The sequence below is a fragment of the Crocodylus porosus genome, unplaced genomic scaffold (genome assembly GCF_001723895.1).
Source record: "Crocodylus porosus isolate Cpor-Errol unplaced genomic scaffold, CroPor_comp1, whole genome shotgun sequence".
NCBI classification, from domain to species: domain Eukaryota; kingdom Metazoa; phylum Chordata; order Crocodylia; family Crocodylidae; genus Crocodylus; species Crocodylus porosus.
The window spans coordinates 2,379,537-2,394,850 of NW_017728934.1; the positions used below are offsets into that span (position 1 = coordinate 2,379,537).

Genomic DNA, 15,314 nt, shown 5'->3' on the forward strand with positions numbered 1-15,314 from the left:
AACAGCAATAGTAATTTTTATAAATATCCCAGCCCGGCCGTGCGGCTGCCGCCTCAGTCCAGTCCATCTGCTTCCAACCTCCTCCCAGGTGTGGATTGGGTTTGTCTCTCATTTTTCCTTGGGTTTTTTTGTTTGTTTTTAGCAGCAACAGAACAGGAAAAGAGTCTTGAGGTATTTTATAGAGTCTTTTCTTTCTTTTTTTAAAAAAAATAATATAAAGTTATAAAAAGCAGCGGGCTCTGACTCCGATCCAGGGGCTCCCAGTCCCTGGGGCTGATGGCTCCTTCTGCACGACCCAGGCACTTCCTTGTTAATGCGCTTTTGACTGCAAGGGAGACAAGAGGATAGGCAGTCAGTACAGGGGAACAAAAGGGATGTCATGGGGGGTAGTGACAAGCCCACAATCTGCTTTCAGGAGCTGGGACTCAGGACTGGGGTACAGCCCTGGGGCTGCATCTAATCAGCATCTATTTATAATAAAGGCACATGACTGGGTTTGCTTCTGAATAGATGGAGGAACTCTTAGGGCCAGACACCCAGTAGGGCCTGGCATGCCCTTGGCTCTGTTCATAGCAGATCGAATGTGCCCAGTTTGTGTGTGTGTATCCCGAACACCGCAAACTGCCCTGGGATCTGGAAGTCCACCCGAGCTCTTTCATTTGGGCTCATAATTAGTTGTCCAACAGACAAAATCAGGTGGCCCCTGTGCTGTAGCACTGCTACCGCCAGGTTTGTACTGGGTGACCAGCTCTGCTAGTGCACAAGGAACTGACTTCAGCACCTTCTCTGCACTACTAACAGAGTCACAAGTAATATATGCTGGTGCCAGCAAGACAGTAGGCTTGACTGAGTCAGCCAGGACTGGGCTGCCTAGGTACAGAGGGGACATTTTATAGCCATTTTTTTTTTTTTTTTTTTACAGTAGAGCAGCATTTCAAGCTTCCCAGCCCCCTGAAGGGAAGTCACAATCATTATTCCAATTTCAGAGATAGAGAAATGGAGGCCCAGAGATACGAAGTGATTCCTCCCAGGTCACCCAGCCAGGCAGAGCTGAGACTAGAAAAAGTCCCCCAGCCAAATTCAACAGCTGCTCAGCCCTGTTCTCATCTTCTGGTTAAATAAACAGGGTGGCTACAGGACATAGTTTGAGACCGCAAAGGCTGCACAGGCCCCAGAAGTCAGTCCTGTCACGCAAACACCCAGATGGGAGAAACTGTGATCTTCCCAACAGCTATAATTCTCCCAGTGCCATTCCCTCCAGTGCCCGAGACTCAGATGGCTGTGAGCTCCCCCAAGACAATGCCACCACTCCGGTCCCAAGAGTATCTCCTTCTCAGGAAAGAACAGCTTGTCAGCTCTTTCGCCTGGACCCCATGTGGAATCCTGCTGGGAGCCAAGCAAGCCGGGAGCTCCCCCGTAACCAGCCACCCTCGGTCCAGTGCAATTCTCATCAGTGCCCCCTTCAGAGCCTACAGGGAGCCAGTGGATAAGGGGTGGCCAACCTGCATGCCACAAACAGCCTCTTTGTGTAGCATACGGCAGACCAGGGATGGGCCAGGCAGCACAGCAGCAAAGCAGGCAGGGAGCAGAAAGCACAGCAGGCAGGGAGCATGGGGCAAGAGGCAGAAAGCAAAGCGGACAAGGAAAAGAGTGGCACTCAGGAATGGTGTGGGACTAGTTTGTCACCCCCGCCAAAATGTTGGCCCCTACTGCCGTGGATTATACTCGTGTTAAAAAGAAAAAAAAAATCCTATTAACTTTTTTCATACTGGACATCTGCATTCTCAGGTGTTGAAGGAATGAAATGACAGTTTACTGGGCTCAATTAAAGGACAATGATTGCCAGGACCTAATGGCTCCATAGGGCAGGGGCACTCATACCCTATCACATGGGCCCATCTGGTCTGGTGCCCTAGGACCTGGGAAGCTTATCCCTGGGAAAGCTCCATACCTCCCTAAACCCCCTTCCAGCTGGTTGCAAGGAACCTTGCCTGCTTTTCTGGCTCGATGGCACATTTACAAATCCCCCAGATGCAGGCGAGGACGATCTGGGGATGGCAAAGATGAACTGGAGGCTGTTGGGGGGATGGAGTAGGGACCTGATACAGAGACTCCTGTAGCACATGTTTGGAGGCAGCCCATAGCTTAACCCACTGTGGGGGCAGAGAAGGAAGATGAGCCCTGGCTTGGGGGCTCCTGGCATCAGCGGGAAGCTGTATACCTTCAGTGCGTTCCGCTTCTCCTCAAAGGCCAAGGAGGCAACTGGCTTCTTCCTCCTGATAGAACAGCCCGAGTCAGAGGAAGAGGACGAGGACGAGGAGGAAGAGGCAGAGTGCTTGGGTTTCATTGGCCTGCAGTAAGTGGCCGTGTTCTTGCGCTTCTTGGCCTCCTCGTCCGAGATGCAGTTGGCCTGAAGCGCTTTAGGGCCGTTGAGGGGGGAGCCCCGGTTTTCCAGCTGGGAGGCTTTGACTGGTGGGTGGCTCGTGGCCCTGCAGTCCAGGTGGCCAGCCCGTTTGACTCTGGAGCCTGGCGATAGGGCTCCATTGAAGGAGGCAGTGGAGGAGGAGCCCAGGGAAGGTTTAGTCTTGGCAGGGGGGTGGGAGACCTGGCAGCCGGCTGCCTTGCCCTTGCTCGAGTCCAGGAGGCAGGTCCGTTTATATGGCGGGCTCGCAGCAGCTCCAAGAGGCTGCTTGCGTTTTCGGGCTGAGGCCTCAGGCTCCACACTGCCCGCCAGCTCCTTGGCTTTGGAGGACTTGCTGGCCTTGGTGGAAGGCAACTTGCTGAAGGAGGGGGAGGGGGTGTTGGCAGGCAGTGGAGACGTGATGGACTGGCTCCCGCCCGTGCAGTCCGACTGGCTGCAGGCAGCGGCAGCATGGGGCGAGCCCACCGTGTAGTTCAGGCTGGGGTGGCTGCGGCTCTCCCGAGCAGCTGTCACCGAGGCAGAAGCTGTGCAGGATGAAGACGTCCTCCCAGGGGCGCTGTGAGGAAGGCTGCAGGCTGGGGAGGAGCTGTATGTCTGGGCCGTGCCACCAGCAGAGGCGCCTGGGACGGTAGGTGACGAAGCTGTGTGGAGCTGGGGGTCAGCGGCGGGAGGGATCTTTCTGGTTGAGCAGATGAAGCGGTCAGGAAGGTGCAGAGAAGGGCAGTTTCTTTAACTCCTTCCCCTCCACCTTGAATCTCATTCCCTCCCCAGTCATGCCCCCGTTGGCCCTTGCTGCTTCCATTTGATCTGTGATCCTCTTCTCCCCCAGCCCCTACTGACCCACCCCTCCACCATCCTACCCCAGTCTGTGTCTTCCAGATTTCCCCCCATCCAATCCCACATCTCTCCTCTCCACAGTCACACGCTCCTCCATCAATCCTGAGCTGTCTTCTTCCCCCTCCCACCCTCTCCAGATCCAGGGTCATCTCCTCCCTTCACCCCGTGCTCCCATTTCCGAGGCAGCGTCTTTCCCCATCGCTCCGGTCCATCAGGACTCTGCATGGAGCCCAGTGCTCCAGCTCCATCTGCTGGGGGAAAACAGCGCTGAGAGCGCGTAAAGATGGGAAATCGGGGCTTCGAATAAGAAACGGCTCTTGCAAACACCAGCCAGCTCCCAAAGGGTTAATACGAATCACTAGTATTAGTGGCAGCAGCAGATACTGCACTTGACACCCTGAGCACTTTCCAAAGGCCAGCCCAGCCTCAGATCCCTCCCACAGACAGGGGATACTGAGAAACTGAGGCAGGCTATCACAGCGTGACTGGCTTCAGATCACGCTGCACATCAGCGATTTGAGCTGGGAGGAGTATCCAGGAGTCCTGGCAGCCAAGGCCCTGCCCTCCTCTCTAACACTGCCCCCTCCATCACCCCCTTGCTCCCTGGGCCGGCGGGAAGAACGCGGCACCTTCCCAGCCCACCTGCAGCATCCCGCCGTGGTGGCTTGCCCGGCAGAGAGCAGAAGGGATGGGGGAGGGGAAGCATTATCACGGAGCCTGAAATAGAAGCCACCCTCTAAATTTAGCAATGCTGAAAAGAATAAAAATGACTGACGTGTCAGCTGACCTCCCTTCCCCAGAACTGTCTCCTCGGCACTTCCTCGGTCTCGAGGGCTTTCTCGCCAACCTTCTGCGGCCTCCCTGCCCTGGCCTACCACACGCCCGCATATCTAAGCTGACCTTCCCCGCTTAAGAGCAGGAGACTGGAATGTCAATGTTCCCTGCCAGCGTGCGTCTGCATGGCATTCCCAGCAGACTAAATCCTGTTTTGGATCCCGGGGCAGCCACCAACACTTGGAGGTTTGTGGGGGTGGAGGCAAGAGGGAGAAGACGGTCTGAAAAGGGGGATGTTCCCAACCCCCCTCCTCCTGCACTGCCTGCTTCTCCCTATGTGCACTCAGCTCTGCCCAAGAGGACACACAACGCCACACTCAGGACCTGTGTAGGGATAGATGTTGCTGAGCTGGTCTCCATCTCAACGTACCTTTGAGAGACCACATTCAATCTCTGACCCACTTGGTCACTATGTTCCGTGCTACCCAATTCAGGGTGCAACCAGGGCTTTCCCACCCTACCTCGGGCTCAGACTGCAGCAGCATGGCACTTACTTCCACATGTGCGAGTTGAGATGTCTCTCCAGCATGGAGCTGAGTGCTGAGCAGAAGCGGTCAAGCCGTCGGTTGAAGACATAACACCCTGGGCTGACCAGGCGACTTCCAAAGGTGCAGAACTGTTTGCAGTCAGGGTTGGAGGAAGGGCAGACCCATCAGGCAGACAGACAGAGGGACTCTTGTACACCACACAGCAGTCCCCTGCTCAGGGGAAGGGTGTGGGGAGCCCACCACATAGCCTGGCAGATACGAGCGAGGAGGGACCAAGTCCTGCCAGCCTGGCTTCCCCCCACCCACTCTATCAGCCTCCCAGCCCCAGTGTGGAGACACAGATTGCAGCTGGATCCCAAGATCCAAGCCCAAGGCAGGATCTTTTCACCCTAAATGCTAAGTGAAACCAAGGCCAAGAGGGGCCTCTGGTCTCCTTCCAGGTGGGGCATAGGGCATCTGCCTTAGGCCTGAAGGAAGCCTGGCACTTACCGCCTGTGGCCGCGGTGGCCGTGTTGCATAATGGCAGTCCAGCCCGTGAACATCCTCAGCTGTGTCATCCTCACTCTCGTCACTCGATAGCCGGCTACTCCCCTTGGGCAGGGGGAAGGGGTACAGGCCTGGGTCTCCCTCACTGGAGACAGTGGGCAGGTCCTCCAGGTCACTCTCTGAGGAAACCCTGGACCTAACAGAGCTGGAGAAGTGAGAGAAGGCCATTGGGTTCAAGCTGCAGAGGGGCAGGGTTAGATTTGGAGAAGCTGTGGCTGAATGCTGGGTGCTGCGTGTCAGACTGTGGCTCCTCTTTCAGAAAGCACCTATATCTCCATTGAGGCCTAATGTGTGGTTTGCTGGGGTCTCTTGCACAGAGGCTGGAGGAGCCCAGTCTCAGAGCAGTGCTTACCTACTCGAGGGCAAGGGAATGTCCCTGGTCTGTGGGGAGAGGGTTTTGTAGGTGGAGATGAGCACCAGGCTCTGCCATTCATGGGGGCAAGAGGGAATCGCTGCTGCTTTACCTGAGAGGTGCGCAGTGGGAGTGGGGCTGCTTGGCTCGGCAAGGGGAAGTGCTGGGTAAAACCAACGTGGTCTGCGCCAAGGAGGAGGAATCCTGGGAGAGACGTTCGGGGGCTGCTTCCTTCCTCACCGGGCTCTTGTCCTTGGGAGACTCCCCCTTCCTGGAGTTGGCCTTCAGCTCGGCCACCAAGACGTCAAAGTCCTTCGCCCGGCCCTGCACCTCGCGGCGCTGATGGACAGAGTGAATCTGTGACAGGCAGGAGACGAGACAGTCAAAGGACATCCAGCGACTGAACCTGCTCATCGCCACCCTTCACATGATGCCACTAGATATGCTCACATGCGTATGTTCAGGACGCTCTGCTAACTGGCAGCCTATGGTATCTATACACCCAATTACTGATTCAGCCAGTGCAGACTCCTCACCTCCACCAGGAGAAGTCTGTGGGTTCAAAGCAGAGGCCCTCAGTTCTAATCCCCAGTGGGGCTTAGCTGTAAAATACTGTGGTACTACGTGGGGACTTTGAACCACTTCCAAGAGCCAGTTAGACTGAGACTGGACAGCAGAAACCTATAGGACTCCTGCCTCCCTTCTCCAACCAGCTTGGTCTTTAGAGCACTTTGTCTGTAGCTGCAAATCCTTCCCTGCCACAGTAAGCTAAGCTGTAATGGGGGCGCCCCTAGAAGATGCATTCAATTTCTAACCGGGCCCATGGGGCAAGGGATTTCTCCCCCACACCCACTCCTTTTGTCAGGAAGTGACTTCCTCCTAGAACAATACCTTGCAGGTCAGTAACCGGGTGCAGATCTTTTTGGTTTCAGGGTTCACGACTCCACACTGCCTGTTCAAGTCACACTCCTTCCCTGCAGGGCAGATCGCAGAGAGTTACGAGGCGTTTGAGGGGAGAAGTACGTGCAGTGCAAAAATCCTAGTTCCTGCATGTGAGGAACCCCGTGTTCCTTAGCATCTCCTCCAAACTCCCTGAGAAGATGAGTGCATTGGGACTGGAGCTCTGCCTGCATCTCAGATCACACGTCTTTGCTGCAAGTTTGTCTCCGTCAGAAAAGGGAAAACACTGCTTCTTCTTGTTGCAATCCCAGGGCTTTTGTGCTCTTTTGACGCTGGGCAGAACTCAGGTACGACTGCAAGGGTTTCTACATAATCCTTCCATGAAGAGAGTGGGCAAAGAATTTAGAATGTGTTATTACCAAGCATGGGGGGGAAGGGAAGGTTCCTAAACCCAGTACCAAGGGGGGCGGTCTTTGCGGGGCTGCTAGAGTAGGGGCTTGAAACACCCTGATCTGAAGCAGCCCTGGGTCAGGCAGGAGATGCAAAACCATACAACTGACTAGAAAGCAAAGCGACACTGAGGAGGCTTCCAAAGGGATTGAAATGCAGACAATGCACTTCATGGGAAGCTCCACGTGTGGCTTCGTGTGCATGACCTAGTACGATGGTGGTTCTCAGCAACTTCCACCTGGGGATCTCCCACCCACACAAGCCACTTCTCCACTTCAGGAAGGGTGCGATGGCTAGAACTCCCTGACCCTACCTATGACACCCCTTCTAGCCCCAAGGGGGTTATGAGCCCCACATCAAGGCACCATCACCTAAGAGCTGGCAGGTTCTAGGCATGTTTTTTTACATATTGACTGTATCCCTTTAGCCTGGAAACTTCACTGCACAAGGAATCACAAACAACAGTCCAAACTGCTCTGTCTAGACTCTTGTAGGGCTGTGATCACTGAGGTAGTGAAGTGTCTGAACAGACAGGAGGACAATGTCTCCTATGTCTTTAGACCAACACAGCTACAACCTACACCCCTGAACAGACAGGACATACTTCATCCCCTCTAACAGACCTACTATAGGTAGGATCTGCTGGCCCATGCCAGGTGGCAGCTCTGACTGCCTGATCACAATGTCTTGTTTTGCCTTAAAAGCCCTGAATCATGCAAGTCCTGTTACAGATGTGCAGGATCCTGCCCCAGCACAGTCTTTTCCCAGTTTCCCTGTCAAGAGTGGAGCGTTTTAAGGAGGGTTTCTGGGCCCAGGACAGCAAGCTGGACAGGCCATGTGTTCCGAGTGGGGCAGAGACACAGACTATGTACCCACAATGCTTTCTCTTCCCTAGTCTCCCTGTCCAGGAACATAAATGTAGAAGTGATAAAAAACTTCTGCCCTCCCTCCACACCTTCCCCATCCAGGCAAGGTTCCCTAAGCATTGTGCAGGCAGCTCGTTCTGCTTCTCAGTCCCCAGGGAAGTAGATATTCTTCTCGTTGTCGATGGAGAAGTAAAGGCATGGAGAGGTTACTGATGTGCCCAGCTGGCATAAGGGATCAGTGTCTAAGCTAGGCACAGAACTAAGATTGTCTGAATCCCTTTTCTGGGCTTCTCCTGTTTCTAGGTCTCCTGCAGCGGCACCACATGGGTGGATGCATGCAGACCTGGTGAGATTTACATGGAGTTTGTACTTGGATATAAATTGCACCTAAAACACAAACTGCAATATGCAGCTCTCCTGGGGTAGCAAAAGAAGAAGACAGCTATTACTGTTCTTCACCACCAAACAGCAGGGGACCAGAGGCCTGTCTGCCCCTAGGAAATGGCTACCCATGGATGGATGTGGACAATGCCTACGCCAGTAAAACTGACAGCAGTAATGTTCTACCTCGAGGTTTCAGAGGTAATTTTTCACTGGGCTTGGCAAAGTTATCCCAGCCTAGGGGCTTAAACTGTCTACGCCGTACTTGATTGCATCAACGTACTACCAATCACACCAGTGTAACTATACAGTATGGCCATGCCTACAGTTTAGCAGCCACAAAAATACATTGCCTTGCTGGGCTGATTCAATATCACCCGCACTGGGCAACAAAGTAGCCTGCAGCCCACAAGGCCAGGAAGCACCAGAGAGGAGAAGCAGGACTCACGTGCCATCTTCTTGTGGGATTTGGGAGGAGGCTTGGAGGAACTCAGCTCCTTCTCCCCCAAGGCAGATGTGCTCTCCGGTTTCCTGCTTGGGGCATCGGTGGGCACAATGGAGTCCCCTCCCACCTTGCTTGGCACAAGCGGATCTTTTGGAGATGCTGCCAGGGATGGTTTCCCCAAAGGCTCTTTGGAGCTTGTGGAAGGCTGTCCGGGCATGGAAGAGGCAGAGGGCTTTGGGGGCACCTTGATCCCATGTCCATCAGGCTTGGGAAGGCTGGAAATCTTTTCCAGGTTCACCACCGGCATGAACAGGCTGGAAGGAGAAGGGACGGGCTCAGAGAGGTCGGCAGCTTCTTCCCTAAATGCCAGGTAACATGACAGCTACAAATCACCCATCGGAGCGGAGGTCACCTGAGTCCCATCTAGGCCAGCAGTTCCCAGACCCCGATCCACATCCTTCTACAGGTGGCTTGGGCTTGTGAACTTCGGGGTCCCCCTTCACTGTACCTTAACCATGACGCCCTTAGGCTGGGCCCTACAATCCACCTCTCTTGCAGTCCCATGCACTCGAGCCTGCCATGGAGCACAGCTTGGCTTTGGGCTGCCCGGTGTGAGACCAGAGCATCTTTCACAGGGCATGGCTTAAATGGCCAGTGGTGGACACCAGCAGGAGCAGGGACAGGTGGGCCAGTCCACAGCCCTGATTCCCCACATGTCAGAAGAGGCTCTGGCTCCTCTGCTATTCCCTTTCTCCCACAACCAGAGAGGCATCAAGGCCCCCACGACTTCATGAGCCTCTGGGTCAGGACCACCTGCTGTTCTTCCCCCTGCACCTCTTCCCCCATCCCAATCCTAAGTGCCTAAGAGCCTGGGTAAGGCCCTACCCACTCCCAGCACCAAGGCAAGATCAGGAATCCCCCTTCCCATCCGTGTCAGAGGGTGGCCAGCGCCCCCCCCAGCACTCCCAGCACCACTCACCAGAGGTTGTCTTTCTGGGCCTTCTCTGGCCTCTCTGATGGGTGCTGGGCCCGGCTGCGGGAACCCTGGGCCTTCTCCCGTGTGACCTTGGTGGTGCCGTGGCCCCCACAGGCAGGTGGCTGCCCATTGACCGCGTGGCATTTCTGCGTGTTGGAGGACGCCTGCGCCCGTGAATACAGTTTGCTGAGAGGTCCATGCCGTCTTTCTGTGGGGCAGCGTATTAAAGGCTCCATCAGCACCACATGCAAACAAGGCCCTGTGTGGCACAGGGACATCTGTGCCCTCGTGCTCTGGCTACACACCACTCCCCTGAGAAAGGCTAGGGCAGCTTCCCACACACACCCCTGGTGCACTCAGGTCTACCCAAGTCTGCAGACAGATGGGAGCCACAGCCCTAAGCATGGGACAAGGCCCTGGTCGCCTGCACGCTGGAGCGGAAGGAGCAGCATTCACTCTGCTGCTGCTCACTGGAGCAGAAACATCCAGCCAGCTGCCACATTGTGCTGGGGTGGTTTCCAGAAGCACCGCTCCAAAGCCAGCAGGCAATCTCCCCCCCCGGGAAATTCACCCACACAGACAGGCTCAACCTAGATCTTCAGCAAGGGGATGTCCAGGACCCCACTGGCATCCCGCAGGCACCCACACATCAGTGTCTGAGGGCCCAGTGGAGAGCAGTGTCAGGCACCTGCCACTGGACAGGCCCTGCTGTTCAGTCCCCTTGACTGTCAACTGGCCTTTCCTCCCCAGCTTACCGCAGTGCTTCTGAAAGGCCTGAGGTTTGACCACTTGGCTACAGTGGTTACACACCACCAGGTAGAACTCATCATGGGCCGGGCAGTGACCGAAGATAGACATGTCTGAAAGGAGGAGAGGCAGCGCCTGGTAAGAGACTGGCCTGGTGAGAAGCTGGGCCTGAGCTCCGCCGGCCAAGAGCCTGGCCCGAGAACCCCCGCATGGATTTTACCCACTGCAAACTGAAAGCCAAGCCCCGGTCAAGCCCCGGGAGCGCCTCTCCCACCACCAAATGGGGACTCATCCCTCAGACACCAGGGGTTGGATGATGGGGGCTTTGGCTCCCCACGCCCTCCTACAAACAACCCCAATGTCCCAAGCTGCCAGCAGAGGCTGGTGAAGAATTGGAGAAGGACAGTCTGGTTTGCGTCCTGTCCCCACTTTGCTCTGTGCTGAAGCCCCGAGACCGGCTCCCTGGGAAGAGGAAATGTGGTTTGCCTCCCAAAAGGCGCCATAACCTGGGCCTCGGATCAACTCTTGCTGCATCGCCGTTTTGGCAGCTCTCTCCGCCAGCAGAGCAGCCCAGGCTCACCCCAGTCTCGCTCTACAATCGGAGCCACAACATCCCCTGGGGCAGAGACCCGTTTATCCCGAATCCCCGACTGAGTCCGTGCAAAGCCCGTATCAGCTGCAGTCGGAGGCAGGACTGCAGCGCAGACAGGCAGCCCCAGCTCCCTTTCCTTTCAGCAGCTTGGCTAGCGATAGCTGGGGAAACACAGTGAGGTGGGATGGGCTCCCGCTGCCCGAGGACGTCCCCAGCGCTGCTGCCAGGCTTGCACAGCCCCAGCTGCTGTGTCTTCACTGTAACGTTACCCGAGCGAGCCAGATCGAAGGCAGCTCTGCTACAGCCACCGGTGCTGCAATCGCACCTCTGGTTGCAGCGCAGACATAACCACAGACACAGGCGCTGTGGGGAAAGGCTAGAGCAGGGGGGGCTTTCCCTCAAGGCAAAGGGCCAGGGCGCTCCCTCGGCCACACCAGACATCCTGAGAATAAGGGAGCCAGACGAGCTCTTACCTTCCTTGATGAGGGTCATTGCGTCCAGTTTCTTGCTCCCATTCTTGCTGCTCTCCTCCAGCTCAGCCCCTGCTGGAGACAACCAGCCCCATCAGGATCCTTCGCACATTCAGCACCCCAGATTCCCCGACCGACATGGACACCAGGCAGAGCCTCCGGTGCCACGGACACGCCCCGTCTGGCTGGGAGCCTGCCCCCTACAGGACAACGAGGAGCATTTTAATTGCTTTCAAAGCAGGAGGAGGGCAGCTTGCCAAGTTGCAGCAGACGGAGTATCCCTATGAATCAGTCAGTTAATCAGGTGCGCGGCCTTGGGCTCCGGCAATCTCCGTCCCCAGAGCCCCCCGCATAAAGCGGGGATAGACGGAAGAAACCGATATGCAAACTGTGCCAGGGATGGCTGCCACGGCGCAGCTGGGGCTGGAGCAACGATGCAATCCCCAGGGCAGGGGAGGGAACTTATTCAGGGTTTGGGATGTGCTGATCCCGTTTAGACAATTAGCACAGGGATCTCCATCAGCAACTTTTACTGTCAATCCCTGGAGCCCGGGAGAGCTGCTGCTCAGCGGAGCTCCGAGCTCCTCTGCCTCCCTGACAGCTTCAGCAGGACCCGAGCTTTCTGGCGAAGGGGAAAACAAGCCCTGTGCACGTACCCCAGTGTCCCCAGTTACGCAGCAGCTGTGGCTGCACTGGGATTCCAGCTCTGGGCTGTCTGTGCGGGTGGACTTCCCTGGTGCAGACACACTCATGCGATTGCTCTGGGTAAATCATGTCTCTGCTAGACTAGCCAAGGCGCAGCTGTACCAGCCCAACCAGGGGCTGTGCTGGCTGGGCACTGAGGGCCACATTTGGGAGGCTGCCTGAGCCTGCAGAGAAAAAGCCTAAAGCGACAGCTCTGAGGCGTGGGCTTCCATCCCCCTGTCCCCGCCGCAGGCTACCACTAACCTAGCTATGGCCACCTGCAGTCTCAGCATGGCTAATAGTTTCACTGACCATTGTCTTAGGCTCCATCTCCCTTTAGCTGGCTGGTGGCTGATGGCATTTGCTGCCCCCGGGCTGCCAAAGCACATGCACATCCATGCACTTTGGGTAGCTCCACCCGAAGTGATCCTGCCAGGGCACGAAGCGTGTGCTGGGAAGGCACCAGCTACTGAAGGGACTGTGGCAGCCAAGAGAAAGCACAGGAACTTCTATAGGCACCTTCTGCTGGCTGCCAGATGGCCGGAGAAGCCCTACTCCGCTTGCTGGGTGGATGTGAGGTGCCTGGCAGAAAAAGGGAGGGTCTGCCGTCTCCCAAAAGTATCGAGCACAGACACACAAGCAGAGCACTGTAGTGTGAACAAGGTCTCAGCAGAAAGCTCCTGCTAAGGTGTTCAGCCAGGGCTCACTGATCCAGCACGAGGACCTTTCCTGAGTGTAGGGACATCAAATGCATTTGGCCCTGATAGGCAAATCTGGACAGCAAGGAATCCTGCAGGTCGGAAACCCGTGAGCGGCAGCATTCACCCCCACAGCTGTGGGAGCGACTGTTTCGGCACTGCTCCAAAACCCAGGGAGTCAATGCCGCTGCTGCTCACCCCCTTCTTTTCCCCTGCCAACAATTTTAGTCACCAGGGATGACTAAACCCCTTGATTTCAACAGCAGGTAAGGGGTGGGGGAGAAGGGAGGCAAGTGGCATTACATCCCTCGGTTCCAGACCTGCACTGAAACAGCAGCTCCCACAGCCGCTGAGATTAACGCTGCCACCGCAGGGGCTCCAACGAGCCCGCAGAGGTCGGGGGTCCAGCCTCCAAGGCGGCCCATGTCTGGCACCCTTGCCCGAGTTCATCTCATCACTTTGTTCTACCCCAGCGCACCCAGGGAACAGAGCAGCAGCCGTGAGGCGGAGAGCAGTAGGGAAGCAAACAGTCAGGGAGGGCAGAAGCATTAGAGAGATAACAGCCAAGGAAAGGGCGGACACAGGGGATGCATCTTGTAGGATGAGAGTTGGGGGCAACATCAAATTTCAGTTTAGTTCTCCGAGAAGAATCCAGTCTCTCAGATGCTCCCCGAGCAGACGGAGCTGGCTGCACAGCACCAAAATAAACATCCTGGATCCAGCATCCAGGCTGCAGCTCAGGAGATTTGGGTTCGATTCCCAACTCCACCACGGATTTCTTGTATGATTTTGGGCAAATCGCTTAATCGCTACACACCTCAGCTTCCCCATCTGTAAAATGGGGGCAAATTATTCCCCTACCTTTGATCTATGAAGTCACATGTTCTTCAGGGTGGGACTCTCTCTTACTGTATGTATGTACAGCTCCATGCCTGGTCTAAAGGGATCCTGATCTCATTTAGGGCTTCTTGTTCCTATTACAATATACCTAAAACAACATAAAAAAAAATCCCCTCCTGCTTGTACTGAAAAACAATTTGAGCCTGTGCCCTTCTCTAGCAAGTTCCCTTCGCATCTCAAGGTAACGAACCCTCAACCAGCCCCTATGAGGCAGGTCCATATTAGGCTCATCCTGCAGAAAGAACTGGTCACAGAGGCCAGAGCCCCCCCGCATAAAGCAGGGATAGACGGAAGAAACTGATATGTGATCACACAAGGAGGCAGTGACTGAACCAGGCCCACTACCTTTAACCAAGAGTCATAATTCCTCAACATCTGGAAGCCTGCCACTGCGCCGTGAGCTCACAGATGCAGGATACGCCAGTTCTGACATGGCTCATTACGTAGACAGCAATCAAAACACAGACTGACTCAACATGAGCCAGTGGCTCGCGGGCCAGGTCTGCGTTTTGCTTCAGGCGCCAAATATACACGGTGAAGATCCTTACGCCTGTTTGACGCTCATGAGGCTCCATCCTTTCCTCTTGCCAGTAAACCCATCAGATGCTTTTCATTTTTATATTAAAATTATCCTAGAAATAAGCGCAGCATCAGGCCAATCCATGGCTCAGCCTCAGAGAAAAGAAACAAATTTCCACCAACAGGAGCCTGCAAGAGGGAATACCGTGGGTTTTGTTGTGGTTTTTTTTAATAAAGCAATAATTTGCAAATAGTCACATGCACATTTAATCCCATGGCTTGGGTTAGTTAAGGCTGGACAGGACAAAATCTTGACAAATAAGCTGTACAGAGAATCCTACAATGCACACTAGTGGGGGGGTAGATCTGGGAGGAACAAACAGAGCGTTGTCTAGCTATAATTTATATTGCATTATTAAGCTATAAAAGGGGAAAACCTGGTCTGCAAAGTGCCCAGAAAACGGGTCCTTTCACAATCTCTGCTAGGGCTGTCAGGGGATCAGACAGCACAGAGCCTGGCCACCACCAAGTGCAGGAGAAAGGGGCTGTGGGGGAGAAAGGAGGCTCCATAAGACAGCGAGTGTCACCAAGGACAGCTCCTCACCCCTCCCCTACACCCAAGGCCTTTCCAGGGCCTGGCGTCAGGTGGTGTTAGAGAAATCAAATGCCCCTCATGCCTCCCCAGAAGGCGACGCTTCCACACGACGCCGGGGACACCAAGGACAAAAGTCGGGGGAGACAGGGAGAACCTCTGCCCCTCGCTCAGCCAACAAGGAGCAGACAGCGGGGACGATGGGGCAGGAAACGCCATGAGAGGAAGAGAATCGACTGGCGGATGACGGAGGGAACGGAGCAGGAGCTGAACGCAAAGGCTGGGGCGGCAGTCACAGGGGGCAGCCCAGGGAGACCATGGGTGGGGACCTCAGCACCGGGCGGTGGCAGGGGGTGGGTGGGGGAGCAAAGCACCTGGGCACACATCCCATGCAGCGGCAGGGGCAGGAGTGGGGAAGGGGTCCTGGACATTGGGGCAGGCAGCAGGCGCAGGTGGAGGAGGGCAGGGGCTTTGCGCAGCCCCGCCTCGCCGCCAGGGGGCGCTGCCACCCACCGGGAGGTGCGGGCGGCGCTAGGACCCACGGCGCTGGGAGCCAATGAGCGCTAGGACCCGGCGGCGCGGCGCGCGAGGGGCGGCGCTAGGACCCAGGCGGGC

General features: G+C 55.8%; 1 protein-coding gene across 2 annotated transcripts; it reads right to left on the reverse strand.

Moving 5' to 3' along the window:
- Positions 1 to 11,906, reverse strand: ATXN7L2 (ataxin 7 like 2). Of its 2 annotated transcripts, none has more exons than XM_019546287.1 (10): positions 11,310 to 11,906; positions 10,253 to 10,357; positions 9,501 to 9,705; positions 8,525 to 8,835; positions 6,371 to 6,453; positions 5,592 to 5,836; positions 5,071 to 5,263; positions 4,588 to 4,709; positions 2,222 to 3,101; positions 1 to 325 (listed from the first exon to the last, which is right to left on the reverse strand). In XM_019546287.1, the coding sequence occupies exons 1-10, from the start codon at positions 11,326 to 11,328 to the stop codon at positions 311 to 313; spliced, it is 2,178 nt and encodes a 725-aa protein (XP_019401832.1). In that variant the 5' UTR covers positions 11,329 to 11,906; the 3' UTR covers positions 1 to 310. The 2 variants fall into 2 exon arrangements, with proteins under 2 accessions (XP_019401832.1, XP_019401831.1); XM_019546286.1 differs by having other exon boundaries at positions 8,525 to 8,880.
- Positions 11,907 to 15,314: the final 3,408 nt, after the last annotated feature.

Bases quoted from the DNA above. Each gene is read 5' to 3' on its own strand.
- ATXN7L2 (XM_019546286.1), bottom strand. The intron at 9,706-10,252 runs GTAAGCTGGGGA...GCTGCCCCACAG, and splicing joins GGCCTTTCAGAAGCACTGCG to AAAGACGGCATGGACCTCTC. The intron at 8,881-9,500 runs GTGAGTGGTGCT...CCTGGCATTTAG, and splicing joins GCCCAGAAAGACAACCTCTG to GGAAGAAGCTGCCGACCTCT.